Source organism: Lemur catta, chromosome 3 (assembly GCF_020740605.2).
Source record: "Lemur catta isolate mLemCat1 chromosome 3, mLemCat1.pri, whole genome shotgun sequence".
NCBI lineage: Eukaryota > Metazoa > Chordata > Mammalia > Primates > Lemuridae > Lemur > Lemur catta.
Window position 1 is genome coordinate 119,767,671 of NC_059130.1, and position 20,734 is coordinate 119,788,404.

Below are 20,734 nucleotides of genomic sequence, written 5' to 3' on the forward strand. Positions count from 1 at the left end.
ATTTGGGAACCACTGGTCTAATTTGTAAATACAAGATTCTGAAAATCATCTTATGTTACACGTTTTCTTCAAATTTAAATTCATACTCTTTTGTTTTTTGAGTCAGGGCCTCGCTCTGTCACCCAGGCTTTTTTTTTGAGACAGAGTCTCACTTTGTTGCCCGGGCTAGAGTGAGTGCCGTGGCATCAGCCTAGCTCACAGCAATCTCAAACTCCTGGGCTTAAGCAATCCTTCTGCCTCAGCCTCCCGAGTAGCTGGGACTACAGGCATGCGCCACCATGCCCGGCTAATTTTTTCTATATATATTTTTTAGTTGTCCAGATAATTTTTATTTCTATTTTTAGTAGAGACGGGGTCTTGCTCAGGCTAGTCTCGAACTCCTGACCTCGAGCGATCCACCCCCCTCGGCCTCCCAGAGGGCTAGGATTACAGGTGTGAGCCACCGCGCCCGGCCTTTTTTTTTTTTTTTTTTGAGACAGAGTCTCATTCTGTTGCCTAGGCTAGAGTACCATGGCGTCAGCCTAGCTCACAGCAATCTCAAAAACTCCTGGGCTCAAGCAATCCTCCTGCCTCAGCCTCCCAAGTAGCTGGGACTACAGGCATGCACCACCATGCCTGGCTAATTTTTTCTATATATATTTTTTTAGTTGTTCATATAATTTCTTTCTGTTTTTTTAGTAGAGACAGGGTCTCGCTCTTGCTCAGGCTGGTCTTGAACTCCTAAGCTCAAACAATCCACCTGCTTCAGCCTCCCAGAGTGCTAGGATTACAGGTGTGAACCACTGTGCCCAGCCTGTCATCCAGGCTTGAGTGCAGTGGTTTCACCATAGCTCACAGCAACCTCAAACTCCTGGGCTCAAGCGATCCTCCTGCCTCAGCCTCTTGAGTGACTGGGACTACAGGCACTGCCACTAACCTGGCTAATTTTTCTATTTTTTGTAGAGACGGGGTCTCACTCTTGCTCAGGCTGGTCTTGAATTCCTGGCCTCAAGCAATCCTCCCACCTTGGCTTCCCAAAGTGCTAGGATTACAGGCCGAAATTCCATATTCTTAACTGATGCCATACAACTTTAGTTAAATTGCTTACCCTCTGTGAATCTGTCTCCTCATTTATAAAATGTGGATCATGATATTTAGCCAGCTATCTTGAAAAGGTATGAAGATCCACTAACATAAAATATATAAAGGGGCTTTCTGAATCGTACAGCACTATCCCAATGTGTAGCCTATCAGCAGTACTCATCCCAGCTGAATTCCACGAGTTGGTGATGCTAGTCAGGAAGAAAATAGGGTTACTGATCCGGCAGTCAGTCATCCAAGGGTCAGAAAGTAAAACCACAAGTATGAAAACCAATTACTAGTAAATATATTCAAAATTAAAAACACTAATGCAAAGAATCCAAACAAATGTAAGGAATCCCTCACCCTTACAGTGATGTGAGAGAGGCACAAGAAGAGAAGGTGCTTCCTAAAATCTCTCTGAAAGAAATGTGATATGATCTTGTCAACATGCTCAAATCTACTGTCAGAGTAGCAAACAGAAACGCTGGTGTTTCATACACAGAAAGCCAGGCTTCAGGACAAGCCAAGGTTGGTTCTACATCTAAGGAAGAGCTAATTTAGCTACTAACCATCTCGTTTGGGTACCCTCTCGCTCTTGCAGCTGGGAACTGGCAGAAAGAGAAAAGGCGGCAATGGGTCAGCCTCATCCTGGAAGGTGGCAATAGCAGAAGATGCAAGCACCCTGGCGTGCTCTGAAAATGTGTTCAACACATGCACATTCACATAGCCAGATGCGAGAAACCGAATCAGCTCAATCTTTCTCTCATGGTCTGAAGGCAGATGGAGATGAGGAGTACAGAGGGTGGAGAATGAGCACAGGGTGGAGTGGGAATTTGGCAAGTGGGCAGTGAGGAAAAAGGATGAAAATAAACAAAAATCAATATAAGATAATTGAACATGCAGAATAAATTTAATATGCAATGAAATGCCCAGTCACCTGACAGTTATGGGGAGTTACACAGAAAGCAGAGAGATTTAGGAACAGGGAGATCACCAAAATCTGCAATAAGACCAGAGAAGTGGCAGAGCTAGAACCCTATGTTTTCTTACTTCTTATTTTAAACCAGGAATAAAGAATTCTAGTTCCTGCTAGACATATACAAGAGCAGATGAAATACATAAGGATACCTAGAAGAGGGGTAGAAACTCAAATACAATTTTTATCTGAAAAGTCATTCAGAATAAGAGGTGTATTCACACAGAGAATGTCCTGCAAGGAATGGAGCTGGCCTCACCTGGCTTGGACAGTGGCATGGGTGGAGGGAAGTATCGTCGAGACGGCTGAGGTGGGCTGCAAAGAAAGGAAGACAAACTTCTTCAAGACTAAAGAGTCAGATGTTGATATTAACGGCATGTTTGAAATCCCTTTAAGGAAACAGATCTTTTGCATTTTCAACTCTGGCATAACTCTAGATAACAGAGATAATCCTACATTGTCAAACAGGTTAAAATAGTTTAATAAAAGTCGCCCTATAAATCTTAGCTAATAAACAAAATGAGAAAATTCTTCTGTTACCACTGACACTCTGCCATTATCAAACAGTCCCCGTCTTTGCTTTACTAATCAGTTTTGATGACCACACTTAGAGCTTCCACTTCGTAAGTTGTGGGTCATTAGGACAATTCTATACAATTTGCGTGTTATATGCCTATTACCTCAACTTTCTATCCTATTCAGTCTGTTCCTTCAAAAATATGGTATTCAAGGTCACCAAAATTCAATGTGCTGTCTCTAAAATTAGTGATTAGATGGTTAGAAAAACGTGATGTTTCTAAAAAGGAGACATAAGGTAATATATAAAACTGTTAGTTATCTTAATTCCTCATTTTTATATATAGATGTATATTTTTTCACATCTTTACTATGAGAACCTATTCTTTCTTCCTTTTTTATTTTTAATTTTTATTTTATATATTTGTTTTTACATCTTTGTAGCTATCTTTTTTTGCAGCCTTTACAGTTATCTTAATCCCTCAAAAGATTTCTAGCAACTGAAAAACTAAAACACAAATAACAACAAAAATCTTTGTTCATCTGGTCCAAACCTGCCAAGCTCCTGTCCCTGCAGGTGAAGTGGGTGCTGCTGATAGTGCCCAAAGACCTCAAACACAATAGGCTTGGTCTTGATGTAATCCACAAAGGATTCCGTGATCTCCACTGCAATCTGGCAAGCAAGATTGGGAAAGATTTATTATAACAACAAAAAACGCGTTTATGTTTCAATCAGAACTTTAGTACTGTTGGGTGTCCAGTATGTGTGGAGTATTTTATTATGCAGGACTCTTGCACCAAAAGCCAGGGGTTCCCCTCACATTTTCATTCTAAAGTAACTTTATCAAGCTTCAGGCATTCAAGACCCTCCACAATTTGACCCAACTAACCTCGGTCCCTGAAGCCCTTCACAAACTCAATCAAATTTGTCTCCTGCTCCTTTCCCTGCTCTCTCCTCTGCTGTGCCAAGCACTGGCCCAGGCTGCAGCCCTGCCTGGAAGGCCCTTCCATATGTCCACGCACCTAAGTCATTCCTGTACTTCAAGGCCCGGCTCAAACAGAAACAACAGTAAGAAAAACATGCACAGACTGTGGACTATGTGCCAGGCACAATGCCAAGTTGACACACCTCTTCTCTTCTTGCTCCTGCAAAAGGCTCCACACCTCCTTTCTCCACCTAACCATCACCCCCCAACAAAAAAGGTGACTTAAAATACTTTTCCATTAATATAATAACTTTCTCTTTCTCCACTTGCACTACATTTATTGAATACTTTCCTCATGTCTCTCTACCTTGTACAACTGTCGTCTATATATGCATTTTATGTCCCCTATCATAATTCTAAGCTCCCTGGGGCATCTGCAATTCATTTGCATTCTCCAGGTTGACTGTCAGGCACGGTCTTTGTGCTGAGCAGCTGATCAGTATGTATCAGATATATGCATGCTCACATTTATGCAAACATAAAAAAGGAAACAGTGTATTTTGCGCTTGCTTGTTCCATCTTTGGAGTTGTCCTTTCCTCTCTTTATACAGCAGACATGGATAGCAAGAGAACGAGAGAGTTTCATGTAGTAGTGAAGATCTTGGATGTTAGAGCCATACTTTTCTGGGTTCAAATCCCATCTCTGCCTCTTCCTAGCTTTGTAACCTTGGTAACTTTAACCTCTCTGTGCCTCAGTTATCTCAGATGTAACACAGAGATTACTATAATCTATGGTGTAATGGGGAAGATTAAATGACACAAAAAATACTCAGAACAGTGACTGACACAAAATAAATTCTTATGAATGTTAGCTATTAAAAAAATAATAAAAAAATAAATGTTAGCTATTGTGATGAGGATGATGAATTTTGAAAACAGTTTAAGTGAAATTTCATATATATGAGACAGAAGGTCTGTTTTCTTACTCCAAGTATGGAGACAGTTGTAAGGGGCATTAATGGGTTAATTATAATTATAGTATCAGCTGCAAGGAAAACAGACTCTAAATCTTAATTTATCTACAGAAGGTATTTAATACCTTCTATATTATTTGCAACTGAACAATATAAATATCTTAGGGTTTAAAGGACAATGCATTCACTTTAACAAAGCCCTTATTAAAAGTGCTTATTTTTCTAGGACAGAAACACTAAAACAACTAAGTATATTCAAACTGATGGAAGATTTTACTGGCAGACACCACATACCACTCACTGGGCCCATTGTGAATCAGATAGGAAGGCTGCCACTCAGTCCACTGAGCATGACCTCACCACTCGGGCCACTCCGTCCATTGTCTCCTCCCTCCTCAAAGCTGCCCCTGCACAGCAAGCAGCTCATCCCTCCCTCCTGGGCTGAGAGAGCCAAGGTACCACAAACCCATGACATGTTTGGCAACAATGTCTACGCCACTTACATTCTGCACATGATAAAAGCCCAGGGGACTTCCTCTGCCATTGTTTTTGAGGGGTTCAGTGGAGAATGCTTCATCATGGCGATGCAAAAAACTTAACAAAAAAATAAGACATGAATACTACATTAAATGGTTTCATTAGGATTTAAGAGCCCAACTTGAGTCCTATAAAAAGAAGCATCCTACTTAATTAGATTCTTTAACTGAGCTAAGTTATTTACATTTTCTTACCAAAAACGTTTTCCATATCACATAGATAGCATTTTACATCTTATTTGAAAAATGGGGCCAGGCGTGCCATGCCTGTAATCCTAGCACTTTGGGAGGCCAAGGCAGGAGGATTGCTTGAGGCCAGGAGTTCGAGACCAACCTGAGCAAGAGCAAGATCCCATCTCTACAAAAAATAGAAAAATTAGCTGGGCACAGTGGCACACACCTGTAGTCTCAGTTACTTGGGAGGCTGAGGCAGGAGGATCGCTTGAGCCCAGGAGCTTAAGGTTACAGTGAGCTATGACGATACCACTGTACTCTAGCCCAGGCAGTAGAGTGAGACCCTGACTCAAAAAAAGAAAAAAATTGGCCGGGCGTGGTGGCTCACGCCTGTAATCCTAGCACTCTGGGAGGCCGAGGCAGGTGGATCTCTCAAGGTCAGGAGTTCAAGACCAGCCTGAGCAAGAGCGAGACCCTGTCTCTACTAAAAAAATAGAAAGAAATTATCTGGCCAACTAAAATATATATAGCAAAAATTAGCCGGGCATGGTGGCACATGCCTGTAGTCCCAGCTACTCGGGAGGCTGAGGCAGTAGAATCGCTTAAGCCCAGGAGTTTCAGGTTGCTGTGAGCTAGGCTAACGCCACGGCACTCACTCTAGTCTGGGCAACAAAGCGAGACGCTGTCTCAAAAAAAAAAAAAAAAAAGAAAAGAAAAAGAAAAAAATTACTGAAAAATTAACTGACCCTGATTACTTAGCTAAGTGGATGTATATGCAAGAGAATGAAGACCTGAATTCAATGAACTCCTATTCCTTTGTAGCAGGTTTTTACTGAAAATAAAAAATCATTTTGTACAGAAAAAATTTGGTATACTCAAGTTTCTACAAGATAGTACTAAAGCCTGTGAGTGGTGTACTCGCTTAAGAGTCTCACTAATACCCAGCTAAGGGTGGATTCAAATGCCACCTCTTCCAGGAAGTCTTCCCTTACTTATCCAGATAGTTTCACGTTCCCAGAGCAGTAGGGACCTATTTTTCCTTAACAGCAATGATTTCACTGTTTGTAATAATGTATTTATATGCCTGTCTCCCCAACAGACAGCAAGTGTTTTCCCACAAGGCTCAACACACAGAAGATACTCCAGAAATATTTGTTACACTAATGGGCTATGTTAATTTATTCTTACAAATGGTAAGATTTTATTGCTCTCTCTCCCTCCCTATCATTAGTCTTAAATAAAAAGAACTGGAGAATTAAAGACTATCTAACACAAAGATTTAGTGCCAGATAGAAATATGCATCAGGCCGGGCGCGGTGGCTCACGCCTGTAATCCTAGCACTCTGGGAGGCCGAGGCGGGTAGATTGCTCCAGGTCAGGAGTTCGAGACCAGCCTCAGCAAGAGCGAGACCCCGTCTCTACTAAAAATAGAAAGAAGTTATCTGGCCAACTAAAATATATATATAGAAAAAATTAGCTGGGCATGGTGGCATATGCCTGTAGTCCCAGCTACTCGGGAGGCTGAGGCAGAAGGATTGCTTGAGCCCAGGAGTTTGAGGTTGCTGTGAGCTAGGCTGATGCCACGGCACTCTAGCCCGGGCAACACAGCAAGAATCTGTTTCAAAAAAAAAAAAAAAAAGAAAGAAATATCCATCAGATGGATATACCGCCTGCAAGAAAAAAGGAAAAAAGAGAAAACACTCTGAAAAGGTGGGAAAGAGACCAGCACTATGAACTCCTTGTCTTCCAAATTAGTTCACTGAGTCTGAGAATAGTAGTGTACCTTTTTTTTCTTTTTTAGCTTAAGTGTTGTGAGTAAGCAGTAGTGTACTTCTGCCAAGTGCTCCAAATCACAGACACCATACATTGCTGGCACTATAGCATTCTCATTATATGTATCTTTTTCTATTTTCTTTCTCCTCATTTCTCCTTAAGTCTCTCCTTTTCCTTCTCTTCTTACTTTTTCCCCCATTTTTTTCTTCTTCTGACCATATACTTTGCCTACCAGAGACACCCCATGGTTGACTTCTGATCTACACTCTTCCAATACTTTGCCATTGTAGAAGGTACGTATATACCAGGTTCCCCTGGTGACAGATGAACTCATTCACATTGCTCTACAGCTGCATCTTCCCTATACAGGCCAGATGAAAATTTATAAAAATCCAGTCCAACATGAGTCAACATGCCCTTTCTCCAGGGCTGACACCAGGTGGAGATACTGCTCTCTTTTTAAGGAGATTTTAGGACAAAAGTCAACATACTATTACTGTCATTGCAGACATCAGTTAACCAAATAGGTAGTTTCTATAAAATGTATCAATTGTCTTTCACTATTGGAATAATAGTGAAAGTTCCAAAAAAAATGTTTTCCAGCCAATTCAATCCTTCTCTTAATTTGAAGCTGTTAGTGAAAACAAATAGGTGAAATCAGTACTGGATGGGTAATATTTCAATAATTATGAGTCACACCAAGTGATATTAGTGGCTTGCTATGTAGTGATCGTACTTAATTCAGGATTTGGCTAAATCTATTTAAAAGAAATGCTTTATAAACACATTAAGACCTATACCAAGACCAAGGCACAAAGGGAAAAGGGAGGGTAGAGCTCTAAAGCAGCCTCTTGGTGGTACCAATGGCAAACTGTGGCTTTCTTTTTTGGAGACAGGGTCTTGCTCTGTTGTCTGGGCTGGAGTGCAGTGGCGTCATCATAGCTCACTGCAACCTCAAACTATTGGGTTCACGCGATTCTCCTGCCCCAGCCTTCCAAATAGCTGGGACTACAGACACATGCCACCCTGCTCGGCTAATTTTTGTATTTTTTTGTAGAGATGGGGTCTCGCTATGGTGCTCGAGCTAGTCTCAAACTCCTGGCCTCAAGTAATCCTCTGACTTTGGCCTCCTAAAGTGCTAGAATTATAGATGTTAAGCCACCATGCCTTGCCTAAACTCTAGGCTTTAGGTATGGTGTGGGTTAGACTTCATTCTTTTGGGTACTGAAAAGACATATTGATGTTTGGAGGTATTAAAACTTAAAATTCACAAGAAAGTATTTTTTTAGGGAGGTATGGAAATGAAAGCACCTAAAATACAGGTTTCAAGAGGGTCACAGGAAAGGAAAAGCTCTTAAGTGGATGAGAATTGAAAGCTGTCACATCTTCTCTACATACTAGCTTTTTACAGCTGATATAGAATTTATTTTTCTTCATCTTACTTAGATTTCCCTTTTCCCAAGTATTAAATTGGCATAATTGGTGGCTAGACAATTCATTGCTTCTAGACTTTTAACCAATAAAACATTTCAGCATGAAGAGCATTAAAAAGACTAATAAATAGGCTTATCTGGATTAGCCCTTATATTCCTGGCAGAGGGGAATAATCTCCAACAGAACCCTCTAGCAGGATGCATGGCACACTCCTTCCCACAAGGAACCAACCCTCTTTTATTCCAATGTAGGTTTCTGGTTCTCACCCCCATCTTGAGTGATGAAAGTGTTTTCCTTCATTGATTGGTAGTCTTTTGTTAATATCTCACATATATAAAGCACTCTACACTGCCTAAAGGACATCATCTCGGTTAGCAGCTAGCAAGGTAGGCAGAGCAAAGGGGAGGCTTACTTGAACTGACAGAAGATATCTGCATACTCTGGGAGGATGCCACTGGCCTGCAACACTGTCACCCGGAAAGTGAAGGCACTGCCCAGTTTCAGGTGGTTGCCAATCTCTTCAGAAAACCCTTCCATTACCATCTTACCATCCAGCAAAGTGCTTGACTTCAAATCTAAAGAGGGTCAAGTGAATACACATGGTTCAAATGATGCAAAGACAAGGGAGTTGGGCATTCTTTCCATTCCTAGTTAATGAAGTGACTATGTCCCTTCATCACGGTCAGTATGTTCCCCTGTTTGAAAATTTCCCCAAACATAGTAAACTCTGTCTACTTACCCAAGTCATTCATTCGATTGATTTCTTCTGGAGGACTGATGACCTCAGAACTCTGACCCTGTCCTTCTACAATCCTCAGCTCCTCCAAGGACAGACCAGCACGAGTCATTGCAACAGAAGAAAAGTCACTCTGAAAACAAGGCAGGGGGAAGCATATGGTAAAGTAGAATAAAAACCTATTTTCCCCCTGTTTCCTTACTTCCATTTATTTGCTCAACAAATAATAGCAACTAGAAAATTATATAGATTAAAAGCTGTTTGAGAAAAGGCAATACAATGAAAGGTACATGCTGAGTCTTTACCTTATAATCATTAGGCATGTTCCATATTCTAGTGAACAATGTGTGGTCACCTGCATCCTGTATTTTTTAGTTCTAGGTATGGGAACTGGTCTCCAATACCAAACATTATCCTTAAAAACCCACCTACTCCTTTCCTTTCCATAAGATTTTCCTTCTTCCTGAAGGTTTCTCACCTGATTAAAGTACTCGTTATCAAAAGATATTTTAGCTGTTCCTGACTGTCGAATTCCAGAGCCATAATCAGGAGCCTCTTCATCCCCTAAGTAGAAAAAAATGAGCAAGGGCAGAATGAGACTACATATGGGGAGGAAGAGGAATGACTCTTATCAGATTATAAAACAAACAGGAAAGTCCTGTTACATAAGAAAGAGAGAATGACACTGAAGTAGCAAAATTACATGGGCTGCTTCCCACTCTATTCATGTAGATTTACCAACCTCCTTAGTTCACATGAGACTAGTTAATAAAGAATCAGTTTTATTTTTCAGATTGTTCAAATGTCATACTTAGAAACACTGACCCCCCTCCATCTTGGCAAGATTATATTCAATAATGTACAACAAATACTTGAAAATATTATATTTGTGGAGCAGACTTCCATAAACTCAACATTGGTGACTGTGTCAAAGGTTTCCATGGGGAAAAGGCTGAAAAGTTGCTAAACAAAGTACATTTGGAAATAAAGACAGAAAAATTACAGGAAATGGCCACATTCTTTCTTCAGAATGTAGGCTGGATCATGGAAAAGTAGAAAATACCAGAATCAGTCAATCAATCAATCAATCAATCTTTCTTTTTTTCTTATTAACTAATCAATTAATTAAGAGACAGGGTCTCATTATGTTGCCCATGCTGGGCTCCTAGGCTCAAGCCATCCTTCCCCCTCAACCTCCAGAGTTGCTGGGACTATAGGCATGCCACTGCACCCAGTTTATAGTAGAATCTTGGTCCATCCACTACAAAAGCAACCAAAGAAATGTCTATTAGAAGTACCCTGAGAGAAAATGAAGCAAGAAAAAGTCCTAAAATCCTTTGTTACTTCTGAATCATTTAAGATACATTATTATTTTTTTTCTTCTCAATACTGTATTAGGATACATCATTTGTTAATAAAATGCCAATGACTTTTATAAAGTTAATCCAAGAGTTGTTCTTTAACATGTTAAAGGAAACCTCTTTACCCCATTATTCCAAAATAGCAGTAGCCCAGACTAAACAGAATCTATCTATGATACTGGGGGATAATAGTTGGAAAGGAAGCAATAAAGACTTTCCCAAGGCAGACAAGCTCCCCAACAGTTTGTACATGCAATGAGCGTGGCCTACCCAGAACTGGCCGCCTTTGTCTCGAGGCCAAGAACCCACAGCTCTCATCTCAGAAGGGGGTCACCTACCTGCAATGGCCTGTACAGCCACACGCAGAAATCCCCGCACTTCCCCCTTCTCACTGACAATGGCCACTCTGTGGATCAGGGGCACAGGGTACAGCAGATTGCTCAGGTAAACAAATGCCCTAGAGACAGAAACCAAGAGACAAACATCAGAGCATTCCACGGAGAGAGAAGTTGGCTTTCAGATTCACTAAGAATATCTTCATGAAACTGTGTGCTGGTTTCTGGGCCTTGTATTAAGATCGCCTCTCAGTTTTATATTCTCAGATTGCCTCCACCTGCTTTTTCAGCAGAGAATATATGAACAAATGCACATACTTGGCAAAACAGCTGACAAAGACCAACTTACACCAAATTATTCTATAAAATTACTGCTGTGGGTAGAAGAGTAACAATTGGAAGTAGACTTTCAAGATACTGCTCTATGAAAACTGCTGGGGGATGGCTGTAGGGTAGCAGGGGGGAGCCCATTTAAGAGATTTTAACTTAAGGAATTATAAAGAGGTTTTATTTTGATTTTCCCAATAGATAAAAACAGAAAGAGACAAAAAAGGAGACAAAAAAGGCAGGAAATTGACTGAAATACAGTTAAGAACTCTAAAGGAGATCTCACATCACAGCATTATGGGTTTTTATTTTTACTCTACGAAAGGACTATTAGTTTCAGGCAGGGAGGCTGACAAGGTGAGGGAAGCAGATTCATATGAGCAGAGAGGCTGTGCAGCCAGAAATTTCTGAGTGGTGAGCTTAGAGAAAGACGACTCTGGGCATCAAGATAAAGGCTAAGGGAGAAGACAACAGCTGCCCCCTAAAGGGTTTACTTTGCTCCTAGAGTCCAAAACTTAATTCATAAATGCATAAATAAAAGGTAAGTTACAGATCCAACACTTTATATTTCAAACAAACAAGCAAAGTCCTACCACATTTATATTCTTTTTTTCTTCTTTCCTTATTTTGTAGCTATTGATTTTTTTTTTTTTAAGCAATAAAAACCGGTGATCACAAAGCTTAAGAGTGTTCATTTCAATTAGTGGAAGGGAAATAGAATCTAGTTCCTACTGTTACTCCTACCTTCCCACTTGGTATATGCTGATCTTTGAACATAAGGCAAAAGAGAAAGAGTAAACACTTGCATCAAGAAATCAAGCACAACTAAATGTGACACACATGCCTGTCTGCTGCTTTTCCTGCTCTGAAATCTACTTTAAAACAAAGTGAGAAGGAGTATGGAGTGGATATTTGGGATTTCAACTCAAAGTAATGAAAGTTCTAGAAATAGACAAAATATACCACAGAAAAACAAATGTTAATAAAAGTTTGAGAATGAAATATGAATCAAAAGTAAAACAAAAATAAGTGCAATAGAACATTAAATTAGACCAAATGATGTCTACTTCCCTTTCAGTCTGCTCCAAAGTGGGAGGGGGGAACAAGGCTAAGGAACAGGGTTAAAGCTTTGGTGCACAAAAATTTAAAATGAAAAGTCTCCTAAAAAGGATTATAAACAAGACCATGAAATATCAACTATCACAACAGGGCTTAAAAGACTAAGAATTTGGCATAAGCTATGAATATCACACACAGACCACTCTCCTCTTCCTGGCTTTCCAGCCAGACTTGCTCACTTCCAACGCCTGGGCTGCACATGTTCTCTGCCAGGAGAACATGTGCACTCATTGCCCATGTCATGCCTTTGATGTCACATCTTCAGGTCTGATCTCAGACACTACTCTCTCCTAACAGGGCCCCCCAATGTTATGATCTCAGCAACACACACAATTATTTCATCATTGTTGTAATTTACATTTATTTGTGTGATTATTTATGTCCATGTCACCCACCAACTGTAAGTCTGTAAGAGCAGGAACTATGTCTGGTTGTTGTTTTTTTTTTGTTTTCTGTTTTTTTTTTTTTTTTGGAGACACAGTCTTGCTCTAGTCTTGCCCAGGCTAGAGTACAATGGTATGATCATTGCTCACTACAGTCTCAAGCTCCTGGGCTCAAGTGATCCTCCTGCCTCAGCCTCCCACCCAGAGTGCTAGGATTATAGGCATGAGGCATCACACCCAGCCCATTTCTGGTTTTGCTTACCACTGTCTGCAGAGGGCTTGCCATACAGTACATACACTCAATAAACATCTGGTAAGTAAACGTCTATGTGCATTAGGAACCAGGAAAACGATCTATCTGCTATCCTTAAGCAGAAGATTTTCCAGAAAAATGGGTTACACCAGAGGCAGAGAAGTAAATCCATCCAACTTAATAGTAGGTTGATTTTTCAAAGCCATACTCATGATGAATATTAACTATTTAGGACACATTTAGATTCCTAACCATATCTAATTTGTTATCTTAAAAACAGCTATGCAAAAATAGGAGTTACTGTTTTTTTAAGAAAGTTTATCATATTCACAGACACATTACAATACAGTGCTGTTTGAGTACACACTAAATATGAGAATTTCCTTTCTGCCTATGGCAATGGCCATTCCAAATGTGGAAGCATTGAAGGCATTATTATAGATTTCCCTTTTTAGAAAAGAGAATTCTATGATTCCATGGCAGACACAGGGGCATTGGCTCTGTGAGTATAGAATCGCACACTCACAAGACAGCTCCTTGTCAAGTTGCCAGATCAGAACATAGCCCTTAGCCCCAAATCAGTGCTGTATAAAAGTTCTCCCCCGAAGCTTTTTAAACTGGAATTTTCCTAATTACTCTGCATTTTTGTGAGTCCTTATACTTTGACCTAGCAGACTGAAGGAGAGCACGGATGAGAGAAAGGAAGATGTAAAGGATATATTAGCAGAAAGTTCTGTGAAGTTACATCAAAAAAAGAAACAAATTTGTCAACATAAAGATAAGAAAAATCAGCATAATTATGGTGATATTTACAGAAAGAATGTCAGTTAAGGTACTCAGAGAGGCCACAGAATAACCATCCTTTGCCCCCTTTCAACCCAGAAGACTAGATTAAATATTTTACATTCATCCCAAATTATGACAGATGGTTCATAACATCCCACCATGCCATAAGAGAACAGCTAAAGGGACAAGCTCTTTTAATTTTCATATGAAGATTCACCAGAGGCAGCCACAGCCAAGAAACAAACCTACAAATGGAATTTCATAAGAAATTGTAAATTTTTACAAGTGAATTTTATTACAATTATATGCCAGTAGGGGAAATTCAATCCTGTGAATCACAAAAACAGGAAAGGAGTTACTCCTCTTACACATACAATGACCACTAACAACTAAGTGATGTTGAATTATTATAAATTTTGTTTGTAGAGGAGAAATGTAGTCAAGCGCAACAGTGGAGAGCTATCCTTCTCTTTACTGATTGCTATGATTTTACCTCTTCCCCCAGTCTCCTGGCAAGGCAAAGTTAGTTCTAGAACCTGGGAACCTAAACAAATGGAAAGGTTAATTCCTGAGCCACAGCTCCCTAAATATTTTATGTGAAGATCAAAGTAGGGTTGACAGCTTTATACCTACACTTATATCTGATATGATTAAAAGGAATAAAACTAGAGAGAAAATAATACATATACCTTAAACCAGTTAATTTCCATATTAAGTGGGATTCTGACTCGAGTTTCCATACAACTAATTCAAAATACAAATGCTTCTTAGGAGTCTTAACCAGGATATTCATTCTTCTAGTGTAGATGACAGAATATGAAAGATGAAAAAGATCTTTGAGACTCTTTTTTTCTGACTATTTTACACTTGAGAACCCAACAGACCTCAGTTTAAGCTGTTTGTCCTAAGGTAGTGACAGAGATGGCCCAGAATCCAAGGCCTCTCCTCATAATTAGGCAGGATTCTCTTCACCATGCTATGTAAGATGAAGCTGCTGGCTACTCAGCAACATGCAATGGTGTAGAACACACATGAACAGCTTTAGAAGCTGTGCAACTGCCACTGGAACCAAGTTTCTGGCCAGAAACTGGGTTCTAACTTCCAACTCTCTTAGCATTGTATGGAAATGTGCTGAAGGACACAGCCATAAAATAAAAAAGCATTAGTGTCCCATTATTTGTACAATTTTCTCAATTTAAAAATAAATCAGCTTCTCTGAAATTCTAAGCATCTAATTGTGGTGAGACATCGGTATAAAACCCTCATAGCTATATAATCCGTTTATTTTTAATCATGGAAAACCTGAATTCTAAATGCCCCTTTGCCACTGTAAAACTCAGACTAATATTATGACCCAAAGTCATAATCAAGGCTTTCATTTCTGTCAAAAAAGCTTTCCTTTCCCCTCTTTCCGTAACAGTGATCATCTTCTAGTTATCATGCTCCAGCCAGGTGACCAACACCATACTTTGAGCTAAACTTTAGAACCTATGTCTCTACTGGGTCAGGAGACTCACTGTACTTTAATTTTTAACTGGTACTTACTCCTTTATTTTTAAAGGGTTTCTACAATACGTGATTCTAATGTACCATTAGAATTAAATTTAGTACTTTAAAACCTAGAAATACTTTTTGGTTAACCCAATGAGTGCTCCATTGTTGAACTTGTAATTAAAATTACTTTAGCATGAATGGATGCAGACAAAGACATCAGTATCAGGAACATGTGCATGGAGAGTTCTGCATCACTGGCAGAAGGATGCACAAACTGAGAGCAGAGACAATGCCTCAGTTTGGTGAACTAATCTTAATACAAAGCAGTTTCATGCAGCACTGAACAAATACTCATTGTTATAGATAACTTTCTCACATTCAGTATTATAAAGCCTATAAGTAAAATTTTAGCAGACACCAAAGACCTACAGATAGGCTCAGTGAAACTGGCCAAACAAAGGCATCTTTTTTAAATTAATTAATTTATTTATTTTTTTTTTTTTTTCTTGTAGAGACAGGGTCTCACTTTGTTGCCCAGGCTGGAGTGCAGTGGCACAATCACAGCTCACTGCAGCCTCGAACCCTTGAGCTCAAGTGATCCTCCCTCTCGCCTCAGCCTCTTAAGTAGCTGGGACTACAGGCACATGCCACCACACTTGGCTAATTTTTTAATTTTTTTGTAGAGACAGGGTCTCACTCTGTTACCCAGGCTGGTCTCAAACTCCTGGCCTCAAGTGATCCTCCCACCTTGGCCGCCCAAAATTCTGGGATTACAGGCATGAGCCATAGCACCTGGCCAAGGGACCCATTTTATTAGACAAAGGAGAAACTTGACTTTCCCGATTCTTTTCAGGCCTTAGTAGACTAAGCAAAAAATAAACTCAACATGACTCCTAAGTCCACTTAAGTCTTCGGATTCCCATAGTGCCACAAATTCTTTGGCCTAGCCTTGCACTTGCTCTGCTCCCTTTCTCATGTTATCTCCACATGCTTTCTCAACCGCATTCCTTTAAAAAGGGAACATCTAGACTACAATACCAATGTTGAACTCATTATGTTTGACTCTTAGCTTTAATTACTTTCTCTTTTGGGGTTTCCTCCTTCAGAACAAAATTATTGGGCAATTTAAGACAAGAGGTCCTCCATGAAGAGTTTTTGCACATTGCTGTATGTTGGGCTGAGTAGACTGAGTACCTTACAAACAATGCCTGCGATCTCTCTCTAGCTAGATTGGCATTTACAAAGAGCTTGAAGTATTGGTGAACTTGGGACAGAGTGTTCATGAACTAAATTAGCTAAAGCAAGATTATCCAAAACTGCACAAAGAGGCCTTTAGATCAAGAGCTGGTCCCTTTTTGCCTTTCTCACAACAACCTCACCAACCTTCCCACTAAAATGAACCAAGGGGATCGGTCGTAAAACGGGTCATGCCCGTCACTGAAGAGATCTGATCCCTCCTCCGTCCCTGCGTCAGAGCCGGTGTCATCCACGAATGCCTCATCATCAAAATCCTCCATCTCATCTTGCTGCTCGTCAGCCAGCTCAGTGATGTCGGAATCAGCCGTGGAAAAAGTGGGGGAGGGCGTGCGGTCGGCAAGGCGCTCATTCACACAGCCGTGGAAAATGGGGGAGCTAGACACCAGGTAAGATGACGATTAACACAGCCAGGGAGAGAGGAATAGTTGGTTAAACAAGAAGCTATAGGTGCCAAAAAGACAGAATCTGCTGGGGAATCAACATAATAAAAGCAAATGGAAAAGGAAAAGGATAAAATAAACATAAATCATCTGGATCAGGTGAAAGGGAATAGGGCAGGTTGAAAAAGTTAAGCAAGGACTGATCCTTAGAATAAGAAAAGCAAAGGAAATACATCAGTAGACCACCCCAGGTAAATACTGTGCTATAAAATGTTTATATTCTCCAGTTTGCACAAAAGATTAGCATCTAGGCCTCAACAGAGCCACTCAAGATTAAGGTGAAATAATAATTCTAATCTTCATTTAAATTCTCATGTCATCTTGGAGCAGAAAATAAAATGGATGAAATGGTATATGCCAAAGCAGCATGTGCTTTTCTTGGGTAAGATGTGTTTGGCCAGTTCATCTCTTTAAAAAAACCATTTTACTATCAGAGTGGAGTGGAAAAGATTTACTTAATTTCTATAAAATACTATGACTTCAGCAACTCCTTTTTACCTAGTACCTTTAAAAAAACATGACAGGGTTTTTGCAATTGCAAAACAATTCAAATTCTGAAACCATTAAGCTCAAACTTAAATTTCCCCTGCTTTAAAAATTCTAAACCTTTAAGAACTTGACTCAATATGGACTCACAAGGCCGAGTACAGTGGCTCACACCTGTAATCCCAGCACTTTGGGAGGCCAAGGCAGGGGAATCACTTGAGCCCTGGAGTTTGAGACCAGCCTGGGCAACAGAGTGAGATCCTATCTCTTTAAAAAATTTAAAAATTGCCTGGTGTGGTAGCACACACCTGTAGTCCCAGCACTTTGGGAGGCTGAGGCAGGTGGATCGCTTGAGCCTAGGAGTGTGAGGCTGCAATGAGCTATAGTCATACCACTGCACTCCAGCCTGGGCAAAAGAGCAAGACCTCGTTTCTTTAAAAAAAAAAAAAAAAAGGACTCAGAGAGTCCAAGAAAACTACTTGTTTTCATTAAATGTTGGAAATGATCTACACACGAATGAGGCTCAAGGGGACTAACAAAGTGTGCAATTAGTTCACCCTTGGCAGTGACTAAAGTGGGATGAATTGCTTAAAAAAAAAAAGTTGAGGATAAATCAGATCATGAAGAGACTGCAGTCTGACAAGCCATACCATGATTTTAAACTGTGCAGGATACAGACATAGGTTTCCTTTTTCCTTTAAATCTACCTTTTATTTTATTGTTATTTCTCTTTAGAAATAACAAGCAATCCTCCTGCCTCAGCCTCCCAAAGTGCTGGGATTAGAGGCATGAGCCACTGTGACTGGCCTTTTAAATCTATCTTAATCAATTGTAAAACATTTTGTGAGTAAATTGAGAGCCAGGGAAGACTGTTAAGTTGAAAGTTTGAGACTCAAAACAAATATGCCTGTTGAATAAAACAAAAGGGAAATATACCAAATAATACAGTGGTTGTGCGTGAGTAGGTAAGATTATAGACAGGGCTTTTTTATACTCCTTTCTTTTAACTTTTTATAGTATCTGCTGAGGTTTTAAACAATTAGAAGTATTTATTATTTAAAAAGAAGACATCAACAAAATTATCACATACCTCCCCACAAGTTTGAACCAGTGGAACCGATCGTAGAACGGATCGCTGCCCGTTACAGTGGTGTCGCTTTCATCTTGGGCACTGGAGGCCATCTCCCCTGCCCTGTCGTACATCTCTCGCATCAAATCCAGCCTCTGCCTATTAGTAAACATACAGTGCACTGGGTTAACATCATGAAATTGCATTAATTTTTGCTTTAGAATGATCTTCCATGCTAGTTTTTTTAAAAAAGAAGCTGCTCTCCTACCATTCAATGTTATTTAAAAAGAATGAAGGCCAAACTTATAGAAACCAAAATAGCAGCCAAAGTGTCTAAGTCTAGAGAAAGCCACCAAAAGTCAAGAATGGCAACCTGTCCCCACCAGTCACGACAGTCACAGGGGAAATGTAGTTCCATGGCGCATGACATCTCAAATACACTGAGACAGCAGGAAGTATCTCATCACACTAAATGTAAAGGGAGCTATGTTATAACTTCCCTGTTTATTATTGATCATCACGAGGTCCAGAACAGAAAAGATGAGTAATTTCTAGATCCAAGGCAGAAATAAATATGGAATAGGAACATTTAAAATATAAAAGAGGGTTTATGGAGGGCAAATTTACATATCTAAAAACGTCAAAGGTGCTTGAGGCATGGTATTCATTCACTTAAAAGAAAATGTATGCATGTTAGTATTACTGGCCAACAACAGCATTAGGTAAGTACAGAAAAGGAAGCAACAGTGGCTGGTCCGAGTGCAATGGTATTTACAACTAACGGATCACAACTAGTTATAGATTTCATTCTTCCTTTTCTACTCCCACTGCTTCACTTGACTAGCCTTTAAAAAAAGAAAGCAAGCAAGCAACAGAGAGGAGAGTTTGAGGAAGCCCACATGAGCAATTCATTGTTATTTCCTAAATAAAACAATCAGCTTTTATGAATGTTTTCATACTTGAGTTTCTCCAAAGACCAATAATGTGTTGCTCCGTTCTTCAGATCCTGGACTTCTACTGCCACCACCGTTCGAGGGAAAGGCCTGTCCTCATGAGTTTTTTCCATCTCAGTGGGAAGTAATTCAGGAGGCAAAGGGGAGTACAACGTGTCAGTCAGCAGCACAAACTGAAACTGCACCTGAATGGAAAGAATCGACAAACGGTTTTCAGTAAGTAAGCTTCACAGATGAGGCAACAGAATCATGCCCAATGGGAAAGAAAGAGGTCAAACGTGTACTATTTGCTCAACAAATAGCTTGTGACTAACTGAAAACAAGGGCCACCTGTATAGTAATCATAGAGAATAATTCTAATTTCAAATTCAGCTATTTACATACTTTGTTTTCCTAGCCCAGCAAACTAAAATCTCAATAAATATATTATAGTTGACTGAATGAAGACTTTTGTGGATCTCATACAAGAGACAAAAAGAGGCTTGCACAGTGGCTCATGCCCATAATCCTTGAACTTTGGGAGGCCTAGGTGGGAGGATCACTTGAGCCCAGGAGGTTGCAGTGAGCCATGATGATGCCACTGCACTTTAGTCAGGCAACATGATGAGACCCTGTCTCAAAAAAAAAAAAAAAAGAAAGAAAGAAAAAAAGAGACCAAAATGTGGACCCAAGAATGCATTTCTAGTCCCTTAGTAATGAGGGAGGATGGAAACACATCAAAGTTTTCCATTTCAAATTCAGAGATTATAACTAATACTCTTAAAAGTGTTTACTATACAGTAAGTGCTTTGCATGCATCATGTCATTTATTTCTCACTACCACCTTATATTTTCACCAATATTAATTAAATGCTAAGTACAGCAGTAAAAAACAAAAAAAGACAGGAGTTACTGCCTTTATTTAGTCTACTTGAGGAAGGAAGTGGTTAAAAATAACAAAATGACAAGGGCTGTTGAGATTATGAGTGAAGACGACATCTTATCCTCAGTTTAGAGAACTAGAATATATCCCTAGGAGAAGATAATGAATTTCCCCAAAGTCAGGCAGTTTGTGCTCTTACCTGCTATACAATATAGTCTCCCACTGTAATCTCAGCAGTTAAGAGACTGTTGAACAGAGGGGCATACAGAAGGCTGAATCTAAGGTTTAGTGTGAAGTTCTGGTAATAATTACAAAAACAGATAATATTCATTGCCTTTTACCATTCCCCAGTGCAATTTTATTTTTTTCAAGACAGGGTTTCACTCTGTTGCCTATGCTGGAGTGCAGTGGCATGATTATAGCTCACTATAACCTCAAATTCCTGGGCTCAAGGGATCCTCCCACCTCAGCCTCCTGAGTAGCTTGGACTACAGGTGTGTGC

General features: G+C 39.9%; 1 protein-coding gene across 2 annotated transcripts in view; it reads right to left on the reverse strand.

The window, feature by feature from the left end:
• KIF1B (kinesin family member 1B) overlaps positions 1-20,734 on the reverse strand; it is a 132,971-nt gene that overhangs the window by 29,758 nt on the left and 82,479 nt on the right. The window contains exons 22-31 of one of the 2 annotated variants that reach the window (XM_045546171.1): positions 19,377-19,555; positions 18,439-18,576; positions 16,549-16,797; positions 10,807-10,925; positions 9,586-9,671; positions 9,111-9,240; positions 8,784-8,946; positions 4,958-5,048; positions 3,109-3,227; positions 2,298-2,353 (exon numbers count right to left, since the gene is read on the reverse strand). In XM_045546171.1, the coding sequence (XP_045402127.1) occupies positions 2,298-2,353; positions 3,109-3,227; positions 4,958-5,048; positions 8,784-8,946; positions 9,111-9,240; positions 9,586-9,671; positions 10,807-10,925; positions 16,549-16,797; positions 18,439-18,576; positions 19,377-19,555 (1,330 nt within the window). The remainder of the gene's footprint in view (positions 1-2,297; positions 2,354-3,108; positions 3,228-4,957; positions 5,049-8,783; positions 8,947-9,110; positions 9,241-9,585; positions 9,672-10,806; positions 10,926-16,548; positions 16,798-18,438; positions 18,577-19,376; positions 19,556-20,734) is intronic. The other variant, XM_045546169.1, reaches the window with a different exon arrangement.